The sequence below is a fragment of the Ranitomeya imitator genome, chromosome 4, assembly GCF_032444005.1.
Source record: "Ranitomeya imitator isolate aRanImi1 chromosome 4, aRanImi1.pri, whole genome shotgun sequence".
Lineage (NCBI taxonomy): Eukaryota > Metazoa > Chordata > Amphibia > Anura > Dendrobatidae > Ranitomeya > Ranitomeya imitator.
In genome coordinates, this window is record NC_091285.1 from 115,492,547 (window position 1) to 115,518,091 (window position 25,545).

General features: G+C 44.1%; 2 protein-coding genes across 9 annotated transcripts in view; one reads left to right on the top strand and one right to left on the bottom strand.

Annotated features, from left to right (window-relative positions):
- SPDL1 (spindle apparatus coiled-coil protein 1) overlaps window positions 1-25,545 on the top strand; it is a 582,388-nt gene that overhangs the window by 406,457 nt on the left and 150,386 nt on the right. Inside the window, exon 10 of one of the 8 annotated variants that reach the window (XM_069763913.1) lies at window positions 1,486-1,951. The exons of the other annotated variants lie outside the window; for them this stretch is intronic. Within the exon in view, the coding sequence (XP_069620014.1) occupies window positions 1,486-1,831 (346 nt within the window). The 3' untranslated portion in view covers window positions 1,832-1,951. Of the gene's footprint in view, window positions 1-1,485; window positions 1,952-25,545 lie in introns of those variants that run through there. 8 annotated transcript variants of the gene reach the window in all.
- LOC138675558 (uncharacterized) lies at window positions 3,720-9,504 on the bottom strand. The gene is made up of 3 exons (XM_069763914.1): window positions 9,365-9,504; window positions 9,049-9,208; window positions 3,720-4,606 (listed from the first exon to the last, which is right to left on the bottom strand). The coding sequence occupies exons 2-3, from the start codon at window positions 9,177-9,179 to the stop codon at window positions 3,856-3,858; spliced, it is 882 nt and encodes a 293-aa protein (XP_069620015.1). The 5' UTR covers window positions 9,180-9,208; window positions 9,365-9,504; the 3' UTR covers window positions 3,720-3,855.

Sequence of the window (25,545 nt, forward strand, 5' to 3'; positions counted from 1 at the left end):
GTCACATGATCGGGGGTCTGCAGTGCATTGCCATAACAACCACAGGTCTCCTTGAGACCTCTATGGTTGTTGATGGCCAATTGCTTTGAGCGCCACCCTGTGGTTGGCGTTCAAAGCAACCCTGCATTTCTGCTACATAGAGGTGATCTGTACTTCACGTCTTTGAACGCTGCGTCGCCATCGCAACGCACGACGCACCAAAGACGCATTTGAAACGCACACTTTTTCGACGCAAGCGTTCAACGCATGCGTCGTGAAACGCAGCGTTTTTTTTTTAAACTTTGCGTTTTGTCCTAAAGTGATGTCATTGTTTAGCAATTGCAAGTAAAAAAAAGCCACAATTACTGTCTAGACACTAGATTAAGACCACCAATGGCTACAAGAGGGTGGGTGTAGGGTATATATACACTGGCAGAGATGAATTCCTCAGATTTTCCTTGTGTTTCCAGTATCATGATGGAGCGTTCCATGGAGCGCATCTACATCAATATGGAGTTGGATTTTGCCTTGGCTAATGCTTATGCTATTGCCTATTACGAGCAAAGGAAAAGGGATAAACGGAGAAGGAATCATCAGCGCTTTTGGCTACACCCTATCGTGGAAGTGCGGGAGACCCGTGGAGCCTACCATTGCTTGTTTGGCGAGCTAAATGGCAACCTGGAAAATATTATGAGTATACCAGGATGTCTCAAGACAGCTTCCGCTATCTGCTGCGTCTAGTGGAAGGAGCCATTACCAGGCAGGACACACAGCTCCGGAGATCAATTTCTGCTGAGGAACGGCTGTTGGTGACTCTACGGTACGTATGTAGCTCTGAACGACTGATGTGTTCTTCCCTTTTTTTTTTCTGTAAAAATTTTGTTTGGGGTTGGTTGGGTATGGTAAATGTATTTTTTATTAATACAATGTACTGTATTTTCTGGCGTATAAGACTACTTTTTAACCCCTGAAAATCTTCTCAAAAGTCGGGTGTCGTCTTATACGCCAGGTGTCGTCTTATAGGGCAGATGCGGAGTAAGCTGCGGTCGACGCATATTGTGGGGGGAGCGGTCCCAATGACGAGATGAGGGGGCGCCTCACCGGGAAGGTGTAAGTGAAGCAGAGGCAGAGAAGGAGATAATAGGATTCAAGGGCGAGCCAGATGAGTGAAAGAGGAGTGTTTTTCTAGGCACAGCATCGCGCTCTCTCTTTTTTTGCATACCTCTGGCATACCAGACGCTAACAGTTTGCTTCACTTACACCTTCCTGGTGAGGCGCTCCCTCACCTCGTCATCGGGACCACTCCCCCCACCCACTATATACGTTGACCGCAGATTGCTTCGCACCCACCCTATAAGAAGACACCCGGCATATAAGTCAACCCCCGACTTTTGAGAAGATTTTATATTTTAACTGGAAAAGTTGGGGGTCGTCTTATACGCCCAGTCGTCTTATACGCCGGAAAATGGTACTTTAATTTAATTTCTTTATTTTTCATCTTGGCAGTTTCCTGGCTACCGGAGAGACCTTAAGATCCTTACATTTCCAATTTAGGATTGGAGTCTCCAAACTTTCGGGAATTATTGCCGACACATGCCGCGCTTTGTGGGACAATCTCCGGGATGAATTTTTACCCCTCCCTACTACAGAAATATGGGAGGCCAACGCCAAGAAATTTGAACAAGTGTGTTCTTTCCCTAACTGTATTGGAGCTGTGGATTATAAAGCCAGCAAGAAGTGGATCTCTTGTTTTCAACTACAAAAAATATTTTTCCACCGTGCTCATGGCAATTGCAAGTGCGGACTGCAGGTTTCTGGCTGTGGACATTGGAGCATTTGGCCGTGCAAATGACTCACGTACATTTAAGGACTCTGACATGGGCCAAAGGTTGTATGGGAACAATTTTAATTTCCCCCAGCCACGGCCTCTTCCCAACACCGAAGGCCCGGTAACGCCATTTGTTGTGGTTGGGGATGAGGCATTTCAAATGTGTGCCAACCTATTGAAACCGTACTCTAGTCGGGGCTTGGACCACACCAAAGGTATTTTTAATTACAGACTGTCCAGGGCCAGAAGAACAGTGGAGTGCGCCTTTGGCATCCTGGTCTCCAAATGGCGTGTTTTAGGATCCGCCATTAATCTTAAAATTGAGACAGTGGATGAGGTGGTGAAGGCTTGTGTGGTTCTCCACAATTATATTATGGCCAAAGAGAGACTGAACGTGGAACTCGATGAACCCATACCAAACCCATTGCCCGATTACCAAGATCACCCTTTGAGGACAACTGTGGAAATAGCGCAGATGAGGGATCGATTTGCTTCCTATTTTGTATCTGATGTTGGTCGTGTGTCATGGCAAGATACAATGATGTAGTGCTTATGTTTTGTACTCTCATACTTTATTCAGCTTTTAAATTTAAAATGAATACCTTTTATAGTGCAAAAAATATGTATAATGCTAAAGATTGATACACTATTATGTCCAATAAAGGTCACCAGTAAAGGTGCCTAATAATGTAATGTTATTTTAAATTTGGCAGCTACCTATATTAAAATAATTTTTTCATTTTGACTAAACTTACTTTAATGTGCCCTTATTAAAAATTGCTATCCTTTTTTTAAAAAGTTGTGTTTAATAAACAATTATTTTACAATTCACAAAACTCCATTTGCCTACCAACTGCTGTCGCCGAAAATGTTCAGAGATGATCACCATCTCCCATATTTACTCTGCCAAAACACCACACTTTTGTTGACATGGCCGTGTGTTCGATAGTTGAGCAAACTTCATCGGCTCCCTCCTTGGCAAACTGTCAAGCTTCCATACTAGTTGGCTAGGGAACACGGCTTCATTGAGCGCACTGGCTGATCAACAATGTTCACCCACCGCAGCAGCATGCGTGGCGGGAGTGTGACAGGCACTACTCATGCATGGCGAGGCCAACAAATCAGCTACAGTTGTTCATGTGTTGTGCCAGTCACACATCCTTGAAACATGCGGCAGCGGTGACGGATATAAAGCAGATCAACCGCACACATGGAGCCGGGTCCATATGCAAGTAGTTGAAAAGTGTGTCTCTGATAACCCGCTGTCATTGCTGGATCGGCGTGTTTGACGCCGATCCAGCAATGTGCGTGTAACCAGGTTAAAGACCGGGTTACAAAGCGCAGTGCCGCGCTAGTAAAGTAATCCGATATTTACCCTGGTTACCCGGGTGATGCAGGGGGATTTCGGCATCGTTGAAGACAGTTTCAACAATGCCGAAGTCTTTACCCTGATCGTTGGTCGCTGTAGAGAGCTGTCAGTGTAGCTCCCCAGCAACCACACAACGACTTGCCAACGTTGACGGCCAGGTTGTATAGCTGGTCTTGATCGTTGTTAAGTTGTTTTAATTACCTTTCTTGTATGTGGACAATCTGTCATATTTGTGTTTGTAAACACCTCATAGAACAATGAAAGACAACCAAAAAACTATACTTAAAAAGGGAAAAAATAGTGTCTGACATTGCATATATGAGGTATATAAAACACAAAATGTGTGTAGACGTCGCACGGTGTGAGTTGCCGATACTATGGTTGCCAATAAAAACCAAAATTGATAAAAAAAACAATTTTATTTGGGGGAAACAGAAAGAAAAAGGAATAAAACTAGGGGCTATCTACTGTTGCAACTAATGGGGATTGGTAACTCCCTGCTTCCGAATGGCGAGAGGAGGAAGCAGAGGCTATTGAGGAGCCATAGTCCAGTAGACTTGAGGGCAAGTCCAAGGCATCATCATCATACTGCGGGGAAGATACTGCAACCACTGTAGGGGAAGGAGGAGGCAAAACCAGTCTGCTGGATCGTGACTGGCTCTGGCTGCTCCTGCTGTGGCTAGACCCTTGCCGCGTTGAAGGTGTCTGTGTTGGAGCAGCCAGAGCCGCAGAAGCTTCTCCTTCTCTTCTTCCTCCTTCTCGCTTCTCCCGCGGCGGCCTCCCCAGCAGGACGGGTACGGGAGGTTGAGGGCCTAGCAGGAGCAGGACTCGGCGGATCGTCGTGGTAGTGTCTGTGGTGGCGTCCCTCGGCACGCGGACCTCGGTGGAGTGGCTGTGCAGCAGGAGTCGGAGTCATGGTAGCCAGCGATGGCACTACGGGCAGTGCAGTCGCTGACTGCATGATCCGAGCCTGCTGCAGAGCACTCACGTAGGCATTGTTGCAGGCCTGCATCACCGAAATCTGGAGTTCCGGCGTAAGGTGTTCCACCATGCCCTTTGCAATGGCACTAAAAAAATGTTTTGCCGTCCTCGAGAGCTCGGATTCCATTGAATCAAGGCGCCGGTCGATAGTGGCCAGACCAGTCTCCATTCTATCTCCCAGCACCTTGAAACAAGTCTGGAATACCGTGCCCAAATGAAAATACTCGGGCATTAGCGGCCTGTCCGAGGCCCGCTGTCGCTGGCGTGAATAGCCAAAGGAAGGAGCGACAGAGGCCTCGGTCAGGGGAACACAGGATGGACCGGCTGCAGGTTCTCCAGAAAGTGGATCAAGCCTGCTCTCGCTGTGGGATGGCTGTGACGGGTCAGATGGCGATTCATGAAGGCCCGCTCCAGAGGGCCGATCAGGTTCGAGGGTGCTGCTATGAGTTCTGTTAAAAGAAGAGGAAATCATTAGTGTGGAAAAAATACCATCACATACGCCAACTCCTGTAATAGAATAAGGTTAACATTGCATTACACAACAATAGATTGCAATCCTCTGTCTCTCTCTGTCCTTCAATCATTCGCTGATTGTTATCACCAGCTGCTGATGAGACCAATCAGCGAAGGGCCTAGTGCAGAAGAAAATGAGCGCTCCTTCCCGCTGCCAATGCCTTTTCGCCCGCATAGTCAACACTCATCGCCGAACACACGGCTGGCGTTTAAATTTTTTTCTAAAAAAAAAATTGGTGTCGTAAACTCTTTAGTATTGACGCTGCCTATGCCGCATCAATATTAACCCCTTCACCCCAAAGCCTGTTTTCACCTAAGTGACAGGGCCAATTTTTACTATTCTGACCACTGTCACTTTATGAGGTCATAACTCTGAAACGCTTCAACGGATCCTGGTGATTCTGACACTGTTTTCTCGTGACATATTGTACTTCATGATAGTAGTAAAACTTCTTCGATATGACTTGCATTTATTTGTGAAAAAAACAAAAATTTGTCGGAAATTATGAAAATTTAGCAATTTTCAAACTCTTAGTTTTTATGCCCTTAAATTAGAGAGTTATATCACATAATATAGTTAATAAACAACATTTCCCACATGTCTGCTTTACATCAGCACAATTTTGGAAACATAACTTTTTTTTGTTAGGACGTTATAAGGGTTAAAAGTTGACCAGCGATTTCTCATTTTTGCAACAAAATTTGCAAAACCATTTTTTTACGGACCACCTCACACTTGAAGTGACTTTGAGGGGTCTATATGACAGAAAATGCCCAAAAGTGACACCATTCTAAAAACTGCACCCCTCAAGGTACTCAAAACCACATTCAAAAAGTTTATTAACCCTTCAGGTGCTTCACAGGAATTTTTTGAATGTTTAAAAAAATTGAACATTTAACTTTTTTTTCACAAAATTTTTACTTCAGGTCCAATTTGTTTCATTTTACCAAGGGTAACAGGAGAAATTGGACCACAAAATTCGTTGTACAATTTGTCCTGAGTACGCCGATACCCCATATGTGGGGGTAAACCACTGTTTGGGCACATGGCAGAGCTCGGAAGGGAAGGAGCGCCATTTGACTTTTCAATGCAAGATTTGCTGGAATTGAGATCGGAGCCCATGTCACGATTGGAGAGCCCCTGATGTGCCTAAACAGTGGAAACCCCCACAAGTGACACCATGTTGGAAAGTAGACCCCCTAAGGAACTAATCTAGATGTGTGGTGAGAACTTTGAACCTCCAAGTGCTTCACAGAAGTTTATAATGTAGAGCCGTAAAAAAAAAATTTTTATTAATTTTCACAAAAAATGATCTTTTTGCCCCAAATGTTTTATTTTCCCAAGGGTAAAAGGATAAATTGGACCCCAAAAGTTGTTGTGCAATTTGTCCTGAGTACGTCGATACTTCATATATGGGGATAAACCACTGTTTGAGCGCATGGCAGAGCTCGGAAGGGAAGGAGTGCCATTTGACTTTTCAATGCAAAATTGGCTGGAATTGAGATCGGACGCCATGTCGCATTTGGAGAGCCCCTGACGTGCCTTAACAGTGGAAACCCCCCACAAGTGACCCCATTTTGGAAAGAAGACCCCCTAAGGAACTTATCTAGATGTGTGGTGAGCACTTTTAACCCCCAATTGTTTCACTAAAGTTTAGAATGTAGCATTGTGAAAATTAAAAAATCATTATTTCTTTCCACAAAATGATGTTTTAGCCCGCAATTTTTTTTCCCAAGGGTAACAGGAGAAATTGGACCACAATTGTTATTGTCCAATTTGTCCTGAGTACGCTGATACCCCACATGTGGGGGGGAACCACCGTTTGAGTGCATGGCAGAGCTCGGAAGGGAAGGAGCACCGTTTGAAATGCAGACTTAGATGGAATGGACTGCAGGTGTCATGTTGCATTTGCAGAGCCCCTGATGTACCTAAACAGTAGAAACCCACCACAAGTGACCCCATATTGGAAACTAGACCCCCAAAGGAACTTATCTAGATGTGTTGTGAGAGCTTTGAACCAACAAGTGTTTCACTACAGTTTATAACGCAGAGCTGTGAAAATAAAAAATATTTTTTTTTCCACGAAAATGATATTTTATCCCCTATGTTTTTATTTTCCCAAGGGTAACAGGACAAATTGGACCCCAAAAGTTGTTGTCCAACTTGTCCTGAGAACGCTGATACCCCATATGTTGGGGGGAACCACTGTTTGGGCACACAGGAGAACTCGGAAGGGAAGGAGCCCTGTTTTACTTTTTCAAAGCAGAATTGGCTGGAATTGAGATCGGACGCCATGTCGCGTTTGGAGAGCCCCTGATGTGCCTAAACAGTGGAAACCCCCAATTATAACTGAAACCCTAACCCAAGCCCTAACCCTAGCCCTAGCCCTAACCCTAGCCCTAACCCTAGCACTAATGGGAAAATTGAAATAAATACATTTTTTTACATTTTATTATTTTTCCCTAACTAAGGGGGTGATGAAGGGGGGTTTGATTTACTTTTATAGCGTTTTTTTTGGCGGATTTTTATGATTGGCAGCTGTCACACACTAAAAGACGCTTTTTATTGCAAAAAATAGTTTTTGCATCACCACATTTTGAGAGCTATAATTTATCCATATTTTGGCCCACAGAGTCATATGAGGTCTTGTTTTTTGCGGGACGAGTTGACGTTTTTATTGGTAACATTTTCGGGCAGATGACATTTTTTGATCGCTTTTTATTCCGATTTTTGGGAGGCGGAATGAACAAAAACCAGCAATTCCTGAATTTCTTTTAGGGGGGGCGTTTATACCGTTCCACGTATGGTAAAATGGATAAAGCCGTTTTATTCTTCGGGTCAGTACGATTACAGCGATACCTCATTTATGTAATTTTTTTTATGTTTTGGCGCTTTTACACAATAAAAACTATTTTATATAAAAAAATAATTGTTTTTGCATTGCATTATTCTGAGAGCTATAACTTTTTTATTTTTCTGCTGATGATGCTGTGTGGCGGCTTTTTTTTTGCGGGACAAGATGACGTTTTCAGCGGTACCATGGTTATTTATATCCGTCGTTTTGATCGCGTGTTATTCCACTTTTTGTTCGCCTGTATGATAATAAAGCGTTGTTTTTTGCCTTGTTTTTTTTTTTTTTTTTTGCGGTGTTCACTGAAGGGGTTAACTAGTGGGATAGTTTTATAGAGCGGGTCGTTACGGACGCGGCGATACCAAATATGTGTACATTTATTGTTTTTTTTTTTTTTTTACATAAATAAATGGATTTATTGGGAAATGTTTTTTTTTGGGGGGGGGGGGGATTTTTTTTTATTTTTTTTTACACATTCTATTTTTTTTTTTTTAACTTTCTAACATTGTCCCAGGGTGGGACATCTCTGTATTAGATCAGATCGTTGATCTGACACTGTGCATAGCACACTGTCAGATCAACGATCTGACATGCAGTTTAGCTGGCTTTCCAGCGCCTGCTCTCAGCAGGCGCCGGCTAGCCAGGTCACTTCATGACCCGGAAGGAGTCCGGCGGCCATCTTGGATCCGGGGACTCCTTCCGGGTCACCGGAGCAACGCGATCTCATTGCGTTGCTCCGGTGGGAGAGCGCAGGGAGCCCCCGTCCCTGCACGATCCCCCTCTATGCCGCTGTCACTACTGACAGCGGCATCAGAGGGGTTAAATGCCCGCGATCGGCGATAGCGCCGATCGTGGGCATTGCTGCGGGGTGTCAGCTGTCATATACAGCTGACCCCCGCACCCGATCACCGCGGCGCTCAGCGCGAGACCGCGGTGATCGGTGCGCCGTACTAGTACTGCTGCTGGCACTAATGCAGTACTAGTACGGCGCATGTCGCGAAGGGGTTAAACAATTTAAAGTTACTAATTTGATCTTGAAAAAAAAAATGCTATGCTTGCACGATAGTTGCGTTTCAGACAACTGCCATTCTTTACGCTGATCGCAGGACCTGCCATGACACCACGCCAATGTGATCGAGACGTAATCACAATTCCTGCTATCAGACCTACTCTGGCTCGGAACGGAACATGTCATGGACTAAAAGGACTCACGCGGTTAACTAATAAAAAAAAAATGGATGTGCAATTTACCATGCCACTAGGGAAAAAGTAATGTGGATGGCCAATATAGTACTACGTGGATGGGCTATACACTATGTGGCTGGTCAATATACTATGAGGATACGTGGCTAGGACATGTACTATGTGCCTGCGCAATAAACTTTGTGGCCTCGTAATATACTAGGTGGGTGCGCAATATAATACGTTGGTGGCAATGTACGATGTGGATGTGTAATGCTATGTGCCTGTGCAATATGGTATGTGGGCATGCATATTGTGCAGTACCCGATACGTTAAATACTTACTGTCGGTGGGCAAGGATCGGTCTCATGAATTGCAACGCCCTGCTATACTTGTAGCGAATGGACCTTCCCGCTGCAGCACCACTTCTAACCTTCTCCTCTTGACGAAGGACCTTATTGAAACGGTCCTTCATGGATCGCCATCTGGTCTTCAACTTTTTGACTGTGAATGCAAAACCAAAAAAAAAAGGTTAGATATTTTACATTTCCATATGATACCACAACCGTGTGCGATGCAAAGTTGAAGGCGTTGATTGCATCACACACGATTGTGTTATCCTGGCCAGATGGGTCTGATCGGAGTTTAACAAATACTTACTAAAGTTTGATTTTTCCGTAGTGGAAGCGCTGTCAAAGCCATCCCACAGCGTTTTTGCCACCTCTACTCACATCCGCCTCAAGACGACCTGGTCCGCATGACGGGGGTCACGGCTGTCCCACAACGGGCCACGCTCCTGTATGCTGGAGATTAGGAGGTCCACGTCTATCGACTCGCTGGCCCGTTGTGAAACCTAGAATAATACAAAAACATAAAGGATATGAAGGTTTGTAAAAATTTACATCAACCACCACCACCCAACACCTCCCCCGAGAAGAAAAGGAATTAAGATTAATGAAAAAAAAAAAAAACTTTTTGTTTTCAAGAACACTTACTTGCCGTCTTGCTGCCACAGCTTGTCCCCGATGTCGCTGATCCTGCTGTGTCCCTTCCTCCTCACTTGCAGAAGCCTATAAAAATAGATTAAAAAAAATTAGTGCCAAGTCTGCAAATGACAGCGAATAATAAGCATCTGTACATAATTACTCACTGAACTCCCCTGCACCGAGTGGCTTGATGGTGAGTCCGTCGCCATTCTTGCAATAAAAAATTCTGCAAGGAAAAATGTAAACAAATATTACATTATTAGGCTATGTTCACACCTTGCGTCGGGTCCCTGCGGGTTCTCCCGCAGCGGATTTGATAAATCTGCAGGGCAAAACAACTGCGGTTCTCCCTGCAGATTTATCGCGGTTTGTTCCGCGTTTTCCGCTGCGGGTTTCCGCCTATACTATTGATGCTGCATATGCAGCAATATGCAGCATCAATAGTAATGTTAAAAATAATAAAAATTGGTTATACTCACCCTCTGACGTCCCGATCCCTCGGCGCTGCACCCGGCGGTCCGGTTCCAGAGATGCTGTGCGAGAAGGACCCTTCGTGACGTCACGGTCATGTGACCGCGACGTCACCGCAGGTCCTGGTCGCACAGCAACTCTGACCGGACAGCCGCGTGCAGCGCCCAGGAGCTCCGGACATCAGAGGGTGAGTATAACCAGATTTTTTATTTTTTAACCCCAAATATGGTTCCCAGGGCCTGGAGGAGAGTCTCCTCTCCTCCACCCCGGGTACCACCCGCACATTATCCGCTTACTTCCCGCAACGTGGGCACAGCCCCATGCGGGAAGTAAGCGGTTCAATGTATTCCTATGGGTGCAGAATCGCAGCGATTCTGCACAAAGAAGTGACATGCTGCGGGTTGTAAACCGCTGCGTTCCCGCGCAGTTTTTCCCGCAGCATGTGCACAGCGGTTTGCGGTTTCCATAGGGTTTACATGTTACTGTAAACGCTATGGAAACTGCTGCGGACCCGCAGCATCAAAATCGCGGCGGTTCCGCGGTAAAAACCGCTAAGTGTGAATATAGCCTTACAAAACACAGCCACATACAAGAAAATAGAAAAAGAAAAAAAAAACATCATAACATTACTACCACAACGGACTGTTCACTCATAGGACAATGCAAACTCAACTATCGCTGATCATACCACAAAACCATACATTGTAATAAAATTCAATAGCAGATACGACACACTCCAGAGTATAGCAAAAGGTGTCATCCAGAATAGACATAAATAAATAACAATTTAACTACAAGAGCCCCCTATGTACAAATCCCCCCCCCCAAAAAAAAACCAAAACATTAACCTTTCTTGTGTACACCAAAAATAAAAAAAAAAATATACAAAGGCCCAAAAAATACCAATCTAGTCTAAAACGCCATACTTTACAATAAAATACAGCAAGACATGAGCCAAGAAAACGCCATACGGTTACCCCCAGAAATAGAAACAAGAATAAACACATACACCAGAAATATACAATAAAATACTTAGAAAAAACAAAAAGGAACAACCGCATGACAACAGAACAACCCAAAATGCAAACCAATCCAAAAAAAAAAGCAAGGCCGGAGACAAGAAACACCATCATATAAAACGCCAGAAATACATAAAAATAACAAATTTTCACTAAAAACCCACATTGGCATGACCATACAAAAGCACAGACCAAACATTGCACAAATTGCATTCAAAAATCAAGAAATAAAACACAGAAAAAAAAGGCAATGAAAAATTATTATACTTGCAGGTTTTGAAAGCAGATCCTCACTGGTGTCTCAGGTGTCTGATGTGTCCTTGTGTCCTGATGGCAATTGAAAGACAATGCCAGCCCCTTTTCTTTATATATATATATATATAGGGTCTTATCAGTGTCTACACACCGTCTAGACACTAATCCTATTTTTTGATTAAAAGAACGCATGCGTCATACAACGCACAGCAACGCAAGTACTTGCGTCTACTGCGTTGTCAATGCAATTCAATGGGTTTTGTGACGCATCGACGACGCAAGTGCGACGCGTGCGTTTTTCAAAAATTTGTGACGCCAAAAAAATGCAACATGTTGAGTTTGCCGCTCCCTGACATGTGCGCTGAAACGACGCATGCATCGCAAAATGCACCGAAACGCATGAAAACGCACGCCAATGCGTCCCCAATGTTAAAGATAGGGACGCATGACGTGTGCGTTGTTTTGCGGCGACACCGCTGCGTCCAAAGATGCGAATGTGAACGTACCCTTAAACCGCCAGCTCGGCACGCAAAAAATAAGCCCTCACCTGACTCCAGATCACAAAAATTGGAGACGCTATGGGTATCGGAAAATCGCGCAATTTTTTTTTTTTTTTTTTTTTTTAGCAAACTTTGGAATTTTTTTTCACCACTTAGATAAAAAATAACTTAGACATGTTAGGTGTCTATGAACTCGTAATGACCTGGAGAATCATAATGGCAGATTAGTTTTAGCATTTGGTGAACCTAGCAAAAAAGCCAAACAAAAAACAAGTGTGAGATTGCACTTTTTTTGCAATGTCATCACACTTGGAATTTTTTTCCCGTTTTCTGTTACATGGTATGGTAAAACCAATGGTATCGTTCAAAAGTACAACTCGTCCCGCAAAAAATAAGCCCTCACATGGCCAAATTGACGGAAAAATAAAAAAGTTATGGCTCTGGGAAGGAGGGGAGCAAAAAACGAAAATGAAAAAGCGGAAAAAGCTCCGGGGGTGAAGGGGTTAAACTCATATAGCACATGAAATCTGTTTCACATGCATTTCAAACTTGCTTATAACAGCATGTTATTCTACATTACAGTGATTTATTAATGACCTACAAACGCGGTACCTTACCTTCAAAATCATTGCAACCATATATGTACTTGAATCTCTGAGCAATAATACTGGAAGCGATCTTTATATACAATAGAACTACACCCTATTCACCTTAATGCAATGATGACATTGGAGTACCGCTGCACTGGGCTTACCTCAGGAAAAAGGGACTTTATGTGACACTCATATCACCTAATGTTCCACACTTTACCTATTAACATTATACTAACCTCTTTTCATAAGAATATGGGCATGTCCACTCTATCATTTAATCCCATCAGGCCCATCACGCCTGTGCGCATGATCCACTTAGCTTCTCGTTGCAGTAGTAATTTGTGCAAATTTCCGCCTCTAGGTGGCAATACCACTCTCTAGATGTTTCTCTCCTTGACATGATCAATGAGTCGTGGGGCACCCTTTCCTGTCATGATAGATATATAATTCTCTCTAAAATGTACGTATAGTGGGCGTAATGTCTTTCCTATGTAAAGGACCCACATGTGCACAAAACCACATATAATACGAAATCTGTTTTGCACGATATGAATTCCGATACTATATGTTTGATTGCCCCCATGTGGATTTATCGATCTATCAAATGGAACCCGCAGTATGGGCAATGCCCAGATTTATGATTACCCTTAGGAATACCCTCATTCAGCCAACTTTTATTTGGTTTACCTATACGATTTTGAACCAATACATCTCTGAGTCTAGTGCTACGCATACATGAAATAAGAGGCCCTCTTGCCACAATCTCTGCTAGATCTTTATCCCTCGCCAGGATATGCCAATTTCTTCTTATAGAGGAGCGTATTTGTTGGTCAATGGGTCCATACTGAAAACAAAAGACCAGTCTTTTTTCATGCTTCTTCCTTGCTACTATATTTCCCGTTTCTTTAGGTTTCATTACATTTTCCTCCAACCTTTCCCTAGCTGCATTTAACATGGTACTGGGGTACCCCCTCTGTTAAAATCTGTTGAATAGATCCTTAGCTTGCTGTTCATATCCCTCCTGAGTGCTGTTCATTCTTTTCACCCTTAGAAACTGGCTCTATGGTAAGGATTGTTTGGTATATGCTGGATGGAAGCTATTGTAATGCATCATAATTAGTAGCTGTAGGTTTCCGATATACAGAAGTACAAACGGACCCTTCCCTCCCTTCAACTAATACATTAAGAAACTCCATCCGTGTCCCCCCATAATTCGACGTGAAAGACGTATTCATGTCATGTTCAAATATGATACAAACTCCTGAAATAATTGTTCCGTGCCATCCCATACATCACATACTATGAACACCTCATCAACGTATCGAAGATACGCCTTGATGTACCTCAAAAAGGGGTTTTGAATGGAATATATGTATTTTTCCTCAAGAAAACTAAGAAACAGGTTTGCAAATGTGCACGCTGCCGGAGTCCCCATCCTTTTGTAGGAACCACGTGTCCATAAATACGAATGCATTATGCGTGAGGAGATAATTCATGCTCTCACAGACAAAATCAAAGAATGCCTGGGTTTTACCGGTGTTAAGAATTTCTCTTATTACTTGGACACCCAGTTTTTGTGGTATTTTGTTTTAAGATTTTCTACATCTATTGATGTCAATGCAAAGCCTGGTTGCCTGGTGTAATTCTGTATGTTGACCAAAAATGCATTATCATCTTTCAAATAGGATGGTATACTCTTTAGTGTAGGGCTCAGCAACCAATCTAAGTACTGGGAAAGGAGCTCGGTAAGGGACCCCATCCCAGACACGATTGGGTGTCCTGGATGTGTGGTTTTTGACTTGTGAATTTTGGGCACATGGTACCAATGGGGCTTTGTGGGGAACTCTGGCACGAGTTTTTCACCTTTCTTTTGAGAGATAACATGCAACTCAACATACTTCCTCAATAGAGATCTGAGTTCGTTGTTAAATTTGTGAGTTGGATCCCTCTGTAATCTGACATATGTTTGTTTCCATGAGTTGTGTCTCTGCCTCTTATATATAAAATAACCTGGGTAGCAAGTAGCAACACCACGTTGCCCCCTTTATATGCCGGTCTTATTACCGTATCCTAATGCCATTGTACACAAGAGATCTGTACTTGGTATACAGTGTCCGTGTACAGATGATCAAAGGTGACATTCAGGGCATTACTGCCCTGACTGGCGTATGAGGCCCGGTGGGCAGAGGGGGCTCGCATCGGGCCCCGTCTCTTCTGCTCATCGGGCCTGGGCCCCAGCGGCAGGCTTCTATCGGTACAGTTACTCTATTGCAGCCTTGCGGGTCCGCCCTGCAATGGTTAAAGCCGCCAGCCAATCGGAGGCTGGCAGCTGATGTCAGCGCGCATCGCCGACGTATGTCATTGTCTCTCCCGGCGAGTGCACGCTGAAACATCGGGAGAGATCGCTGCCGCTGGAGCGCGGCCAGGTAAGAAGAAAGTTTTTTTGTTTTTTGTTGTTTTTTTTTAAATTTTTATTAAAAGCGGCAAGCCGCAATATTTCACCGGCAGGATAGAGACACATGGACCATGTGGCTCCATCCAGCTCGGCCGTAGATTGGAGACAAGGGGGCAGATTGGAGACAAGGGAGCAGATTGGAGACAAGGGGGCAGATTGGAGTCACCAGTGATCACTGTATTATCTTTATATTTTACACTATATACAGAGCTCCTGTGTATAATGTCACCGATCACTGTATTACCTGTACACAGACACTGCATACTAAGTACAGATCTCCTGTGAATACTGGCACTTATGGTCATATTAGTATTGTGTTTTTTTTTTTTATTACTGATCAGTATTGTAGTATTCAGTCACTATGTGGTAGTAATATTTTGTCCGGCCATGGTGTGGCGTTATTTCTTCCTAGTATGGGCTATTATTTGGTCACTGTTTGGTGGTAATATGTGGTCTGGTCATGGTGTGGTGGTATTTGTTCCCTGTATGTGCTATTATTTGGTCACTATGTGGTGGTAATATGTCTTGTCATGGTGCAGTGGTATTTGTCTCCTTTATGTCGTATTGGTCATTTTAAAAATTGAAAAATAAATAAAAATATACCTAAATTGTATTGGATATTTTAACAAATGTTTAATAGGTTAGAGTAGGGTAGGGCCTGACCTTATCGGGGTGTCGGCTTTAAAAATCTTTGGACTATGGACAGTTCGAGGGGTGGAGGTGGGGCTGGGGTGGATCCTTTGCGGAGTCTCAAGGGACCCTGGAAATTTTGCCAGTATGGGGCCCTGGAATTCCTAGTTGCAGCCCTGGTGACATTATACACTGGAGCTCTGTATATAGTGTCTGTACTGGTAATACAGTGACCACCAGTGACATTGTACAAAGGAGCTCTCTATGCAGTGTCCATGTACAGGTAATACAGTGATCACCAGTGACATTATGCACACGAATGCTGTATATACAGTACATTGTACTGGTAAGTGAGAAAACTGAGGAAAAAACGAACTATCTGGTCAAAATAAATGGTTGTCCGAACAAATATTATAAAAAAAAAAATACAAATTTTATTGAGCCAAAAAAAGGAAGGAGATAAAATACGGTGCTGATAATAACTGTACCTGCAAGATACACAGGTGTCCAAAGAATGCTGACAAAAATGGCAATTATTTTGAAAATTTGTTTTTTGTCTTTTTTTAAATCTTATTAAAGATACAAGGACGCAAGATAGATTGGCAGTATCGTTAAACAAAATTGTTAAATGTAAAGGTGTACACACAGATATAACATAAATGTAAAGTGTTCCTGTGAATGAAGATATAAGAACTAGGATGCACACATAATATGCATGCAATTGGTAAAAAGTGCCAAACTGACAATTGTACACAAATGAATGTAATACAGCCAGAAAGGTAAAATGCTTGTGTGCCCCTTTAAAAATTAAAAAAAAAATGGTGGGATGTCAGCATAACATTGTATTGCCTATACAAAAAAGGATAAAGTGCAAGTGCTGAGAATGGTTTTAACATTAATTACAGAATGGGTATTCTAACTGCAACTATAGAGCAGTAGCACATGGCAACCTCGGCATAGTGCAATGAGAAAGTAACGTGAATAAACAAAATGACTGGCATAGCCATAATGGGTAATACGCCCAATAATAAATGTAGCTAGAGTAGCTAGATGTTACCAATATGGTCACACTGGAGTCTTTCGTACTGCCATATCACCAGTGACATTATATACAGGAGCTCTGTATACATTATATAATGTAAGTGTACAAGTAACACACTGACTCACCGGTGACATCTCTATTTGAAGTACTTCATCTTCGCTTTTCTTCTTCATCCAGTTCAGATCGCCATCACTTTTTCCAGCCAGGACTCGTCTCTGCAGAAAATAAGTTATCGAGAGCACATTCCCCAATTTTTCCCCAATTACTAAGCCAGATGAACAAAAAAAGCGACCGTGTTGCCCTGCACCATAGCAGGACCCCTCTCCCCCCCACACTGAAAAATGGATCCTCAAAAATATCCTTTAATCAGCCCCTACATTAATAATATCCCATATTCTGAACCCCACGTGTCCTCCCATTCTGCCTCATGTCTCTCCATATTGCCCTCAGTCATCCATAATAGTATAATGCATCCCCATGGTGGTAGAATGCACCCCATGGTGGTATAATCCACCCCCATAGTATAATGCACCCCCATAGCAGTATAGTGCACCTCATAATATAATGCACCCCGTAGCAGTATAATGCACCCTATAATATAATGCAGCCCCATAGCAGTATAATGCAGCCCCATTGCAGTATAATGCAGCCCCATAGTATTATAATGCAGCCTCATAGTATTCTAATGCAGCCCCATAGTATTATAATGTAGCCCCATAGTAGTATAATGCACCCCATAGCAATATAATGCACACCCATAGCATTATATTGCACCTCATAATATAATGCACCACCATAGTATAGTGCACCCCATAGCAGTATAATGCACCCCATCCAGTATAATGCACCCCATATTATATTGCACCCCCATAGTATTATATTGCACCCCCATAGCAGTATAATGCACCCCATAATATGCAGCACCATATAGTTCACCCCCATAGCATTATAATGCACCCCATATGTTGCACCTCCATAGTATAGGGCAGCCCATAGTAGTATAATGCACCTCAATAATATTATGCACCCTCATAGTATAATGCACCCCATACCGCGGCTTTATAAAAAAAAAAAGAAAGCTAACCTGGCCGAGCTCCAGCGGTGTCCTCCAGTCAATGCATCTGAGGCATGCAGCGTCGTTCCGGTGTATGACAGTGACGTCATGCGCCAGTGACATGCCCGCCAACATCAGATGCTGGCCTGTGATTGGCCCAGCGGCTGCTAACTGTTGCGGTGCCAGAGCACGGTAACAAATTTAAGTGCCGGTGCATCTGAGGACGTGACGCCCGGGCAGTTACTGAGCCGGCAGAAGCTTGCCGCTGGTGCCCGATGAGCAGCACAGATGGGACCCATTGCGGGCCCACTCTGCTCATCAGGCCCCATATGCCAGTAAGGGCAGTAATGCCCTGATGGCAGCCCTGGTTATAACCTCATAAAGAGACAGTATCCAGAATTGTTAAAATTGGCCTGTAAGGAAGATGAAAACCGTCTTTGGAGTGAAGGGGTTAAATTACAATTTATTAAGTTTTCTGTTCAAAGGAAACCTGTCATCAGGATTTTGCTAAGTAAACTACAGGCATGGTCAGGTTGGCGCTGTTACATTGATTAAAATGATGTCTGATTTGAACAAATCAGTCTTGTGGTTGTTTAATCTTTGGTTGCAGTTTTGAAATAATGAGATGCTCGTTCTCTGGGGCGTGCCTGTGGGTGGGTCTTTTTATTTGTGGTCTGGCCTCATCGTCATCCTTCTGGGCTTAAATGATAAATCACTGAACCTTCAGTGACCCGCCTCCTTTTTTAAATATTTGTGCAGTTAATATTGTGGCCTTGAAAAAGAAAAATGTATCCATCAAAATGGTGCCAGCACATGCGTAGTAGCATCTATCGCTTGCTGATAGATGCTACTGTGCATGCGCCGCCATTTTGCCAGAGCCCAATTTTTATTTTATTTTTTTGCTTCTACAAAATGGCGGTGGTGCATTAACAGTAGCAACTATTGGCAAGTGATAGATGATACTGTGCATGCGCCGCAGCATTTTACGTGGCTCACCTTGAAGCACGAGACTCTCATTAACTCAAAACTGCAAACAAAGATTAATCAACCACAAGACTGATTCAATGCAGGTATCATTTTTTTTTTTAAACAATAAATTTTTATTGAATGTTACAAATAGGGTGGAGGAAACCTCAATACAGACATATGTTTACAGAATGTGTGAGAAAGCATATAAACAATTAACAAACCAACAAACGAACAGACAAGAGGGCAGGAGGTAAGGGAGGGGGGAGGGATGCCCGAGGAAGGGGGGGTATATTGTGTCCATATCCAGTTAAATAATTCAATTAGAGTCAGAAAGAGCAGGATTGGTTAGATGAAATGCAGGTGTGGCGAAGGGCGTGTGGTTGGCCATATTTTCTCAAATTTGCTAACTTTGCAAGTATGGCGGATAATTTTTCGTTAATCATATACCACAAAAGGCGTGTTTTAAGCGCAGATAACTCTAGATTTGTTTTTTCCATGCCAAAGCTATGGTTTGTTTGGCTGTCAGGAATAAAAATGTAATGAGGGCTTGAGTGCGTTTAGGAGTATTGGGGATACGTTTATTAAGTAAAGCCTCCCAAGGTTTTTTTTTTTAGGTTCATATTTGTTATAGAGAAGACCAGGTGATATATTCTAATCCAAAATCTATGTACAGTCGATCATAGCCACCATATATGGAACATATCACCTGTGGAATTGCACCCTCTAAAGCAATTTGGAGAGTAGTTAGCGACTGCTTTAGCTACTCTGGCTGGGGTCAGGTACCATCTGGTCAACACCTTATAATTAGTTTCCAGCATAAGGGTATTTATTATTCCTCCAGTAGAGGAGGACCAAATTTGGGACCATTCTGAATCTGACAAGGTGGAACCAATATCGGACTCCCAGCGAGAAGTGTAGTTCAAACAGCGCCTATGGGAGGGGGAATTGATATGAGTAGAGGAGGGATATAGTGCCTGGTGCATGTGGATTTTGACGGCATCTTTGTTCAAAGGGAGTAAAGGTATAGGGAGGGGTAGAATTTCTTAGTAGTGAATTAACAAAGTTTTTGAGTTGCAAATAGCGAAATACCTCTCCAGGGGGGAAATGGTATTTTTCTCTCAGGACCGAGAATGGAATAATCCCATCAACGTTAAAAAGATGATGGACTCTAGTTATCCCTGCAGCGACCCAGAGATGAAAATTCCTAAGGGATTCCATACCTGGGGGGAATTGGAGATTACCCCAGAGGGGGGCGAGGGGCAAGAATGGTGAGATTAGCTGTGAGGAATATTTCAGCGAATCCCAAATCTTAAGAGAGTGAGCCATAATAGGATTCGAAATGTGCTTACGCTGAGAAGGGAGAATCCATAATAATGTGTTGAGGGTACCCGAGTGGCATTCAGGGGCCTCTAAAGAAAGCCACAGAGGAGGTTCAGAAAGGGCGTGATATAGGGTCAATTGACCTGCTTGGTAATATTTAGGTCTAAGGCTGCCGTCACACTAGCAGTATTTGGTCAGTATTTTATATCAGTATTTGTAAGCCAAAACCAGTAGTGGAACAATTAGAGGAAAAGTATAATAGAAACATATGCACCACTTCTGCATTTATCACCCACTCCTGGTTTTGGCTTACAAATACTGATGTAAAATACTGACCAAATACTGCTAGTGTGACGGCAGCCTAAGGGGTATCGTTTCTCCTTATGGAGAGTGACATACCATCTCTGGCTTGTTAAGGTAAGGAGGCTTATTCGCCGTGCAATGCTCCTCTGGGAAATATAATAGGCAAATTGCCTCTTTTGAGAAAGAGGACTTGAACTCTATAGGGTCACCTGTTGGAAGTAGCGATCCTACAAGTCACAATCAACCCTTTAAGTGCACCGTCGAACACCAGGTCTACGAATTGAGATACTGATTTGGCTTTTATCCTAAGTCATATTGCAAGACTCGTTAAAGCAGGGGTGGGCAATTAATTTTGCCATGGGGCCGCATGAGAAATTTGGATGGTTTTAGAGGGCCGGACTAATATAATTAACTAATTTTTACCCAATACTGTAGTATACATATGCTATATTTTCATGAACAAACAGTATGTTAAACAATGCAGAGATTATCCAGGCCCCATAATGTCCAGATTTCATTAGTGCCCCCATAATGTCCAGATTTCATTTGTGCCCCCATAATGTCCAGATTTCATTCATTAGTGCCCCCATAATGTCCAGATTTCATTCATTAGTGCCCCCATAATGTCCAGATTTCATTAGTGCAGATAATAACCCAGTGCACAAGTATAGAGGAGCAGATAATAACCCAGAGCACAAGTACAGAGGAGCAGATAACCCAGAGCACAAGTACAGAGGAGCAGATAACTCAGAGCACAAGTACAGAGGAGCAGATAACCCAGAGCACAAGTACAGAGGAGCAGATAACCCAGAGCACAAGTACTGAGGAGCAGATAACCCAGAGCACAAGTACTGAGGAGCAGATAACCCAGAGCCCAAGTACAGCGGAGCAGATGACCCAGTGCGCAAGTACTGAGGAGCAGATAACCCAGAGCCCTTACCACCGACCACCGGCACCGTCCGACTCCACAAGTGACCTCAGTACAGTGCTGCAGTGCCACACAGAACACCGGCGCAACGGAGCAGAGCAGCAGCATGTGTCACGCTGAGGGACGTCACCTGCTGCTGGCGCTTCCCTGATGCGGAAGTGCCAGCGGCGGTCAGCGCCTCTCAGCGGACAGGAGTTTGAATGCAGGGCGCACAGGCGCAGGCGTGGCTGAAGGGAAGGGGAGCCGAGCGGTGCCTCGGGCGACAAGGGAAGGGGAGCCGAGCGGTGCCTGGGGCGGTGGGCGGCAAGGGAAGGGGAGCCGAGCGGTGCCTGGGGCGGCGGGCGGCAAGGGAAGGGGAGCCGAGCGATGCCTGGGGCGGCGGGCGGCAAGGGAAGGGGAGCCGAGCGGTGCCTGGGGCGGCGGGCGGCGGGCCGTTTACAACCGTCAGGCGGGCCGGATGCGGCCCGCGGGCCGCATCTTGCCCAGGTCTGCGTTAAAGGGTTGATTGTGAGTTGTAGGATAGCTACTTTCAACAGGTGGCTCTATAGAGTTTAAGTCGTCTTTTTCTCAGAAGAGGCAATTTGCATATGGTAATATTTAGAAAGGTTAGGAACTCCCAAACCTTTTAAACGATGACGATAGAGGGTAGCTCTATTAACTCTAGGGAGGCCAGCCCTCCAGACCAAAGTATCGACTAGTCGCTGGGCTTTTTTTAGGTAGTGTGAAGTGACAGGGACTGGCAGGACTCAAAATAAATAAAGTAATTTGGGGAGAATAGTCCTCTTCAGTGCACACACTCGGCCGAGCCAGGAGATATGTAACTTCTCCCATGACTGGAGTAGTAAACGAAGTTTGCAGAGCATATGGGGGTAATTGGCTGCAAAAAGGGAGTCTAAATTGGCAGTCAGTTTCACTCCTAGATAGTCCAGGTGGTTAGTAGCCCATTGAAATGGGAAGTCATGTTGGAGCTGTGAAACAATAGGTGAAGGGAGGGATACATTCATGGCATAAGATTTTAAAGGATTAACCCGTAAACCAGAGATACGTTTGAAATTACTAAGGACTTGAAGTAGGGCTGGCAAGGATGTCTGTGGCGTTGATGAGAGAAGTAGCATGTCGTCTGCGAACATAGAGTTTGTGGGAAACAGACACTATTTCTACCCCTTTTATATTAGAGTTGAGTCTGAGATGAGTGGCTAATGGTTCGAATGCCAAAAGGAATAGTAAGGGCAATAGGGGACATCCTTGTCGAGTGCCTCTACCAATGGGGAAGAGCCCGGAGGAGAAGCCATTATAACGTACGTAAGCCGATGGGGAGCTGTAAAGGGCATGAATCCATGAAAGGAAGTAGTCAGGAAACTTCCACTTCTGCAAGACCGCAAACAGATAAGGCCAAGAACTAGTCAAAGGCTTTTTTAATATCCAGCGACAGTAGCATGCTTGATATGTTGCGCTGTTTGCAGAGGTGCAGCAGGTGGGAGACTCTCCGAATATTATCTGAGGCTTGTCTACAAAGAACAAAGCCTACTTGATCTCTATGTATTAGAGTTCCCAAGCCTGAGTTCAAAGGCTGGGATAGAATTTTAGCCAGTATCTTAAGGTCTATGTTAATAAGGGATAGTGGCCTATAATTAGACCAGAGTAAAGGTACCGTTACACTAAGCGACGCTGCAGCGATATAGACAACGAGCCGATCGCTGCAGCGTCGCTGTATAGGTCGCTTAGAGACGTCAAATACGGCAACACCAGAGCGATGCAGGAGCGATCCAGTGACGTACTTATCGTTCTCGCTGGTTGTTAGCTCCATGTAAAAACATTGCTGGCATCGTTGCTTTTGCTGTCAAACATGACGAATCACGCCGACCTGACGACCAAATAAAGTTCTGGACTTCTAGCTACGACCAGCGATGTCACAGCGGGATCCTGATCGCTGCTGCGTGTCAAACACAACGAGATCGCTATCCAGGACGCTGCAACTTCACGGATCGTTGTCATTCTCGTTGTAAAGTTGCTCAGTGTGAAGGTACCTTAAGTTATCAGAGGTTGGGTTTGGTATCATGGATATTGCAGCCATTAAAGATTCCACCCCCCCCCCCCCCCCCCGGTTTGTTACCATCTCTTAAAGAGTTGAAGTAGTTAGTGAGGTGAGGAACTAGTACCGATGCATATTTTTTTTAGCAAAGGGCCGTAAATCCATCGGGGCCTGGTTTTTTGCTTATTTTCAGCTGCTGGATAGCTGTTTCTATTTCACTAGGAGTGATGGCTTGATTTAGGAATTCAATCATGTTAGAACGAAGCGCTGGAAGAGGAATAGAATCTAAAAAGGTATCTAACATTTCTGAATTTATGGTGGTAGTGTCGTTATATAACTGCCTAAGCTTTTGTTGAAACAAATGGGTAATCTGTTGTGGATTGGATGTAATGCCCGAGGCAGTACGCAACCGTATGGGGGGACACGGTAGGGGTAGACATTTTAAACGGCGAGCTAAGTTAGAATTATTCTTATTATTAAGGGCATAGAAGCGTTGTTGTGACCAGCGTATGGCACGGTCTGTGTTCTCAGGTAGACAGAGGTCAAGTTATGTACGAGCATGGGAAAGGTATTGGTACGTGGCAAGTGAGGGTGCGTTATTCATCTGGGACTCCAAATCTGATACATTGCTCTCCAATTCAGCCACCCTTGCACATCTGTCCTTTTTCTTGCGGGAGGCCTCTTGAATACAGAAACCTCTTAGCACTGCCTTGTGAGCTTCCCATAGGGAAATTGGTGAGAAAGCTGATTGTTGGTTCAGGGAGAAATAATCATCGAGGTGATTTCTCAATTTTTGGGCGATTTCAGGGTAAGGCTAGGTTCACACTACGTTAGTGCAGTCCGTTCAACATATCCGTTAAACGGACTGCACTAACGCAAGTGCCGGCGCTTGCACAGCACTAGCGCAGATGGAGCTTCTGCTAGCTCCATCTGCGCTAGCGGCGCGCTAGCAGTGACGGACCCGGAAACGCTGCAGGTGGCGTCTCGGGTCCGTCACTCAATGACGGCACATCGCTAGCGCATGCCCATTGTGGGCGTGCGCTAGCGATGCGCTCGCCATTGCTTGTAATGGCGGCGTTAACGGACTACGTTACACCGCGTTATGCCGCGGTGTAACGTAGTCCGTTAAACGGGTTCACACATTGCAGTGTGAACCCAGCCTAAGAGAGCAATGAATCATTTAGAGTCCAGTTGAATGAACGGGGTCATGGGTGAAGTGTAGAGCATGTAAACTGGATTGGAGAGTGATCTGACCAAGGAGTAGATTGAATAGAAATATTTGACACAATTGGAATAAAGGGTGGATGAACAAAAATGTGGTCCGTTCTGGTGTACACTAAATGACGTGAGGAGAAAGAAGTATAATCTTTATCTGAGGGATGTATGTCTCTCCATAGGTCCACCCAGTGATGTTGGGAGAGGAGCTTGTTGAGGGCAACTGAGTCCGCAGAAGGATATAACGGCAAGGGAATAGGGGATTGAAGGCTTGTAGACTTGTCCAGGCAAGCTTTAAGTACGCAATTGGAGTCGCCACATAATAACGTAGTCCCTTGGGCATGTTCGGAAACTAGTTCCAATAATTTAGAAAAAAAGGCAACTTGATGAGTGTTAGGGGCATAGTAGGAAACAATGGTCACCAGCTCGTCCGAAATTGAGCCCGTCACCATTAGGTAACGGCCCTCTTTGTCTACGACCGAGGATTTAAAAATAAAGGGAACGGATTTCTTAAAGCAGGTAGCGACACCTTTGGTTTTATTTTGGGCATTTGCTAAGTAGAAGAGCGGGTAGGAGGTGGACAAAAACTTTGGGTAAGAGCCAGTTGAAAAGTGTGTCTCTTGGAGACATACCACATCTGCTTGTTGAGATCTATAGTAGCGGAAGGCCTTAGTGCGTTTGTGCGGGGAATTAAAGGGAAGGTGCCACCAGTTTTCTTGTATTTTGTTTTTTTGTGAAATTAAGCTTAAAATAGTAATTAAAATGTATTAATGCAATGTTTGCACTGTTTGCAAACATTTCTATATGAAAAATATATATTTTTCTACAAATATACATATTTACCACTAGGGGGAGCATTTTCCGTTTTAGACCTCAAGCAGCTATAGTAAGATTTAGCAGCTCTGCCCCAGGGATATTAGACCACCCAAAAGGGGAGGGAAATGGGGATGTCCGCATTTACTGCCCCAATTTTGCTGCTAACAGTAAGAATGAAGAGCAGCATCACAGGGCAGCACCATTTTGTGTGTGACTGCCCTGTGTCCTGCTATCACCAGCTGTTACTGCATCA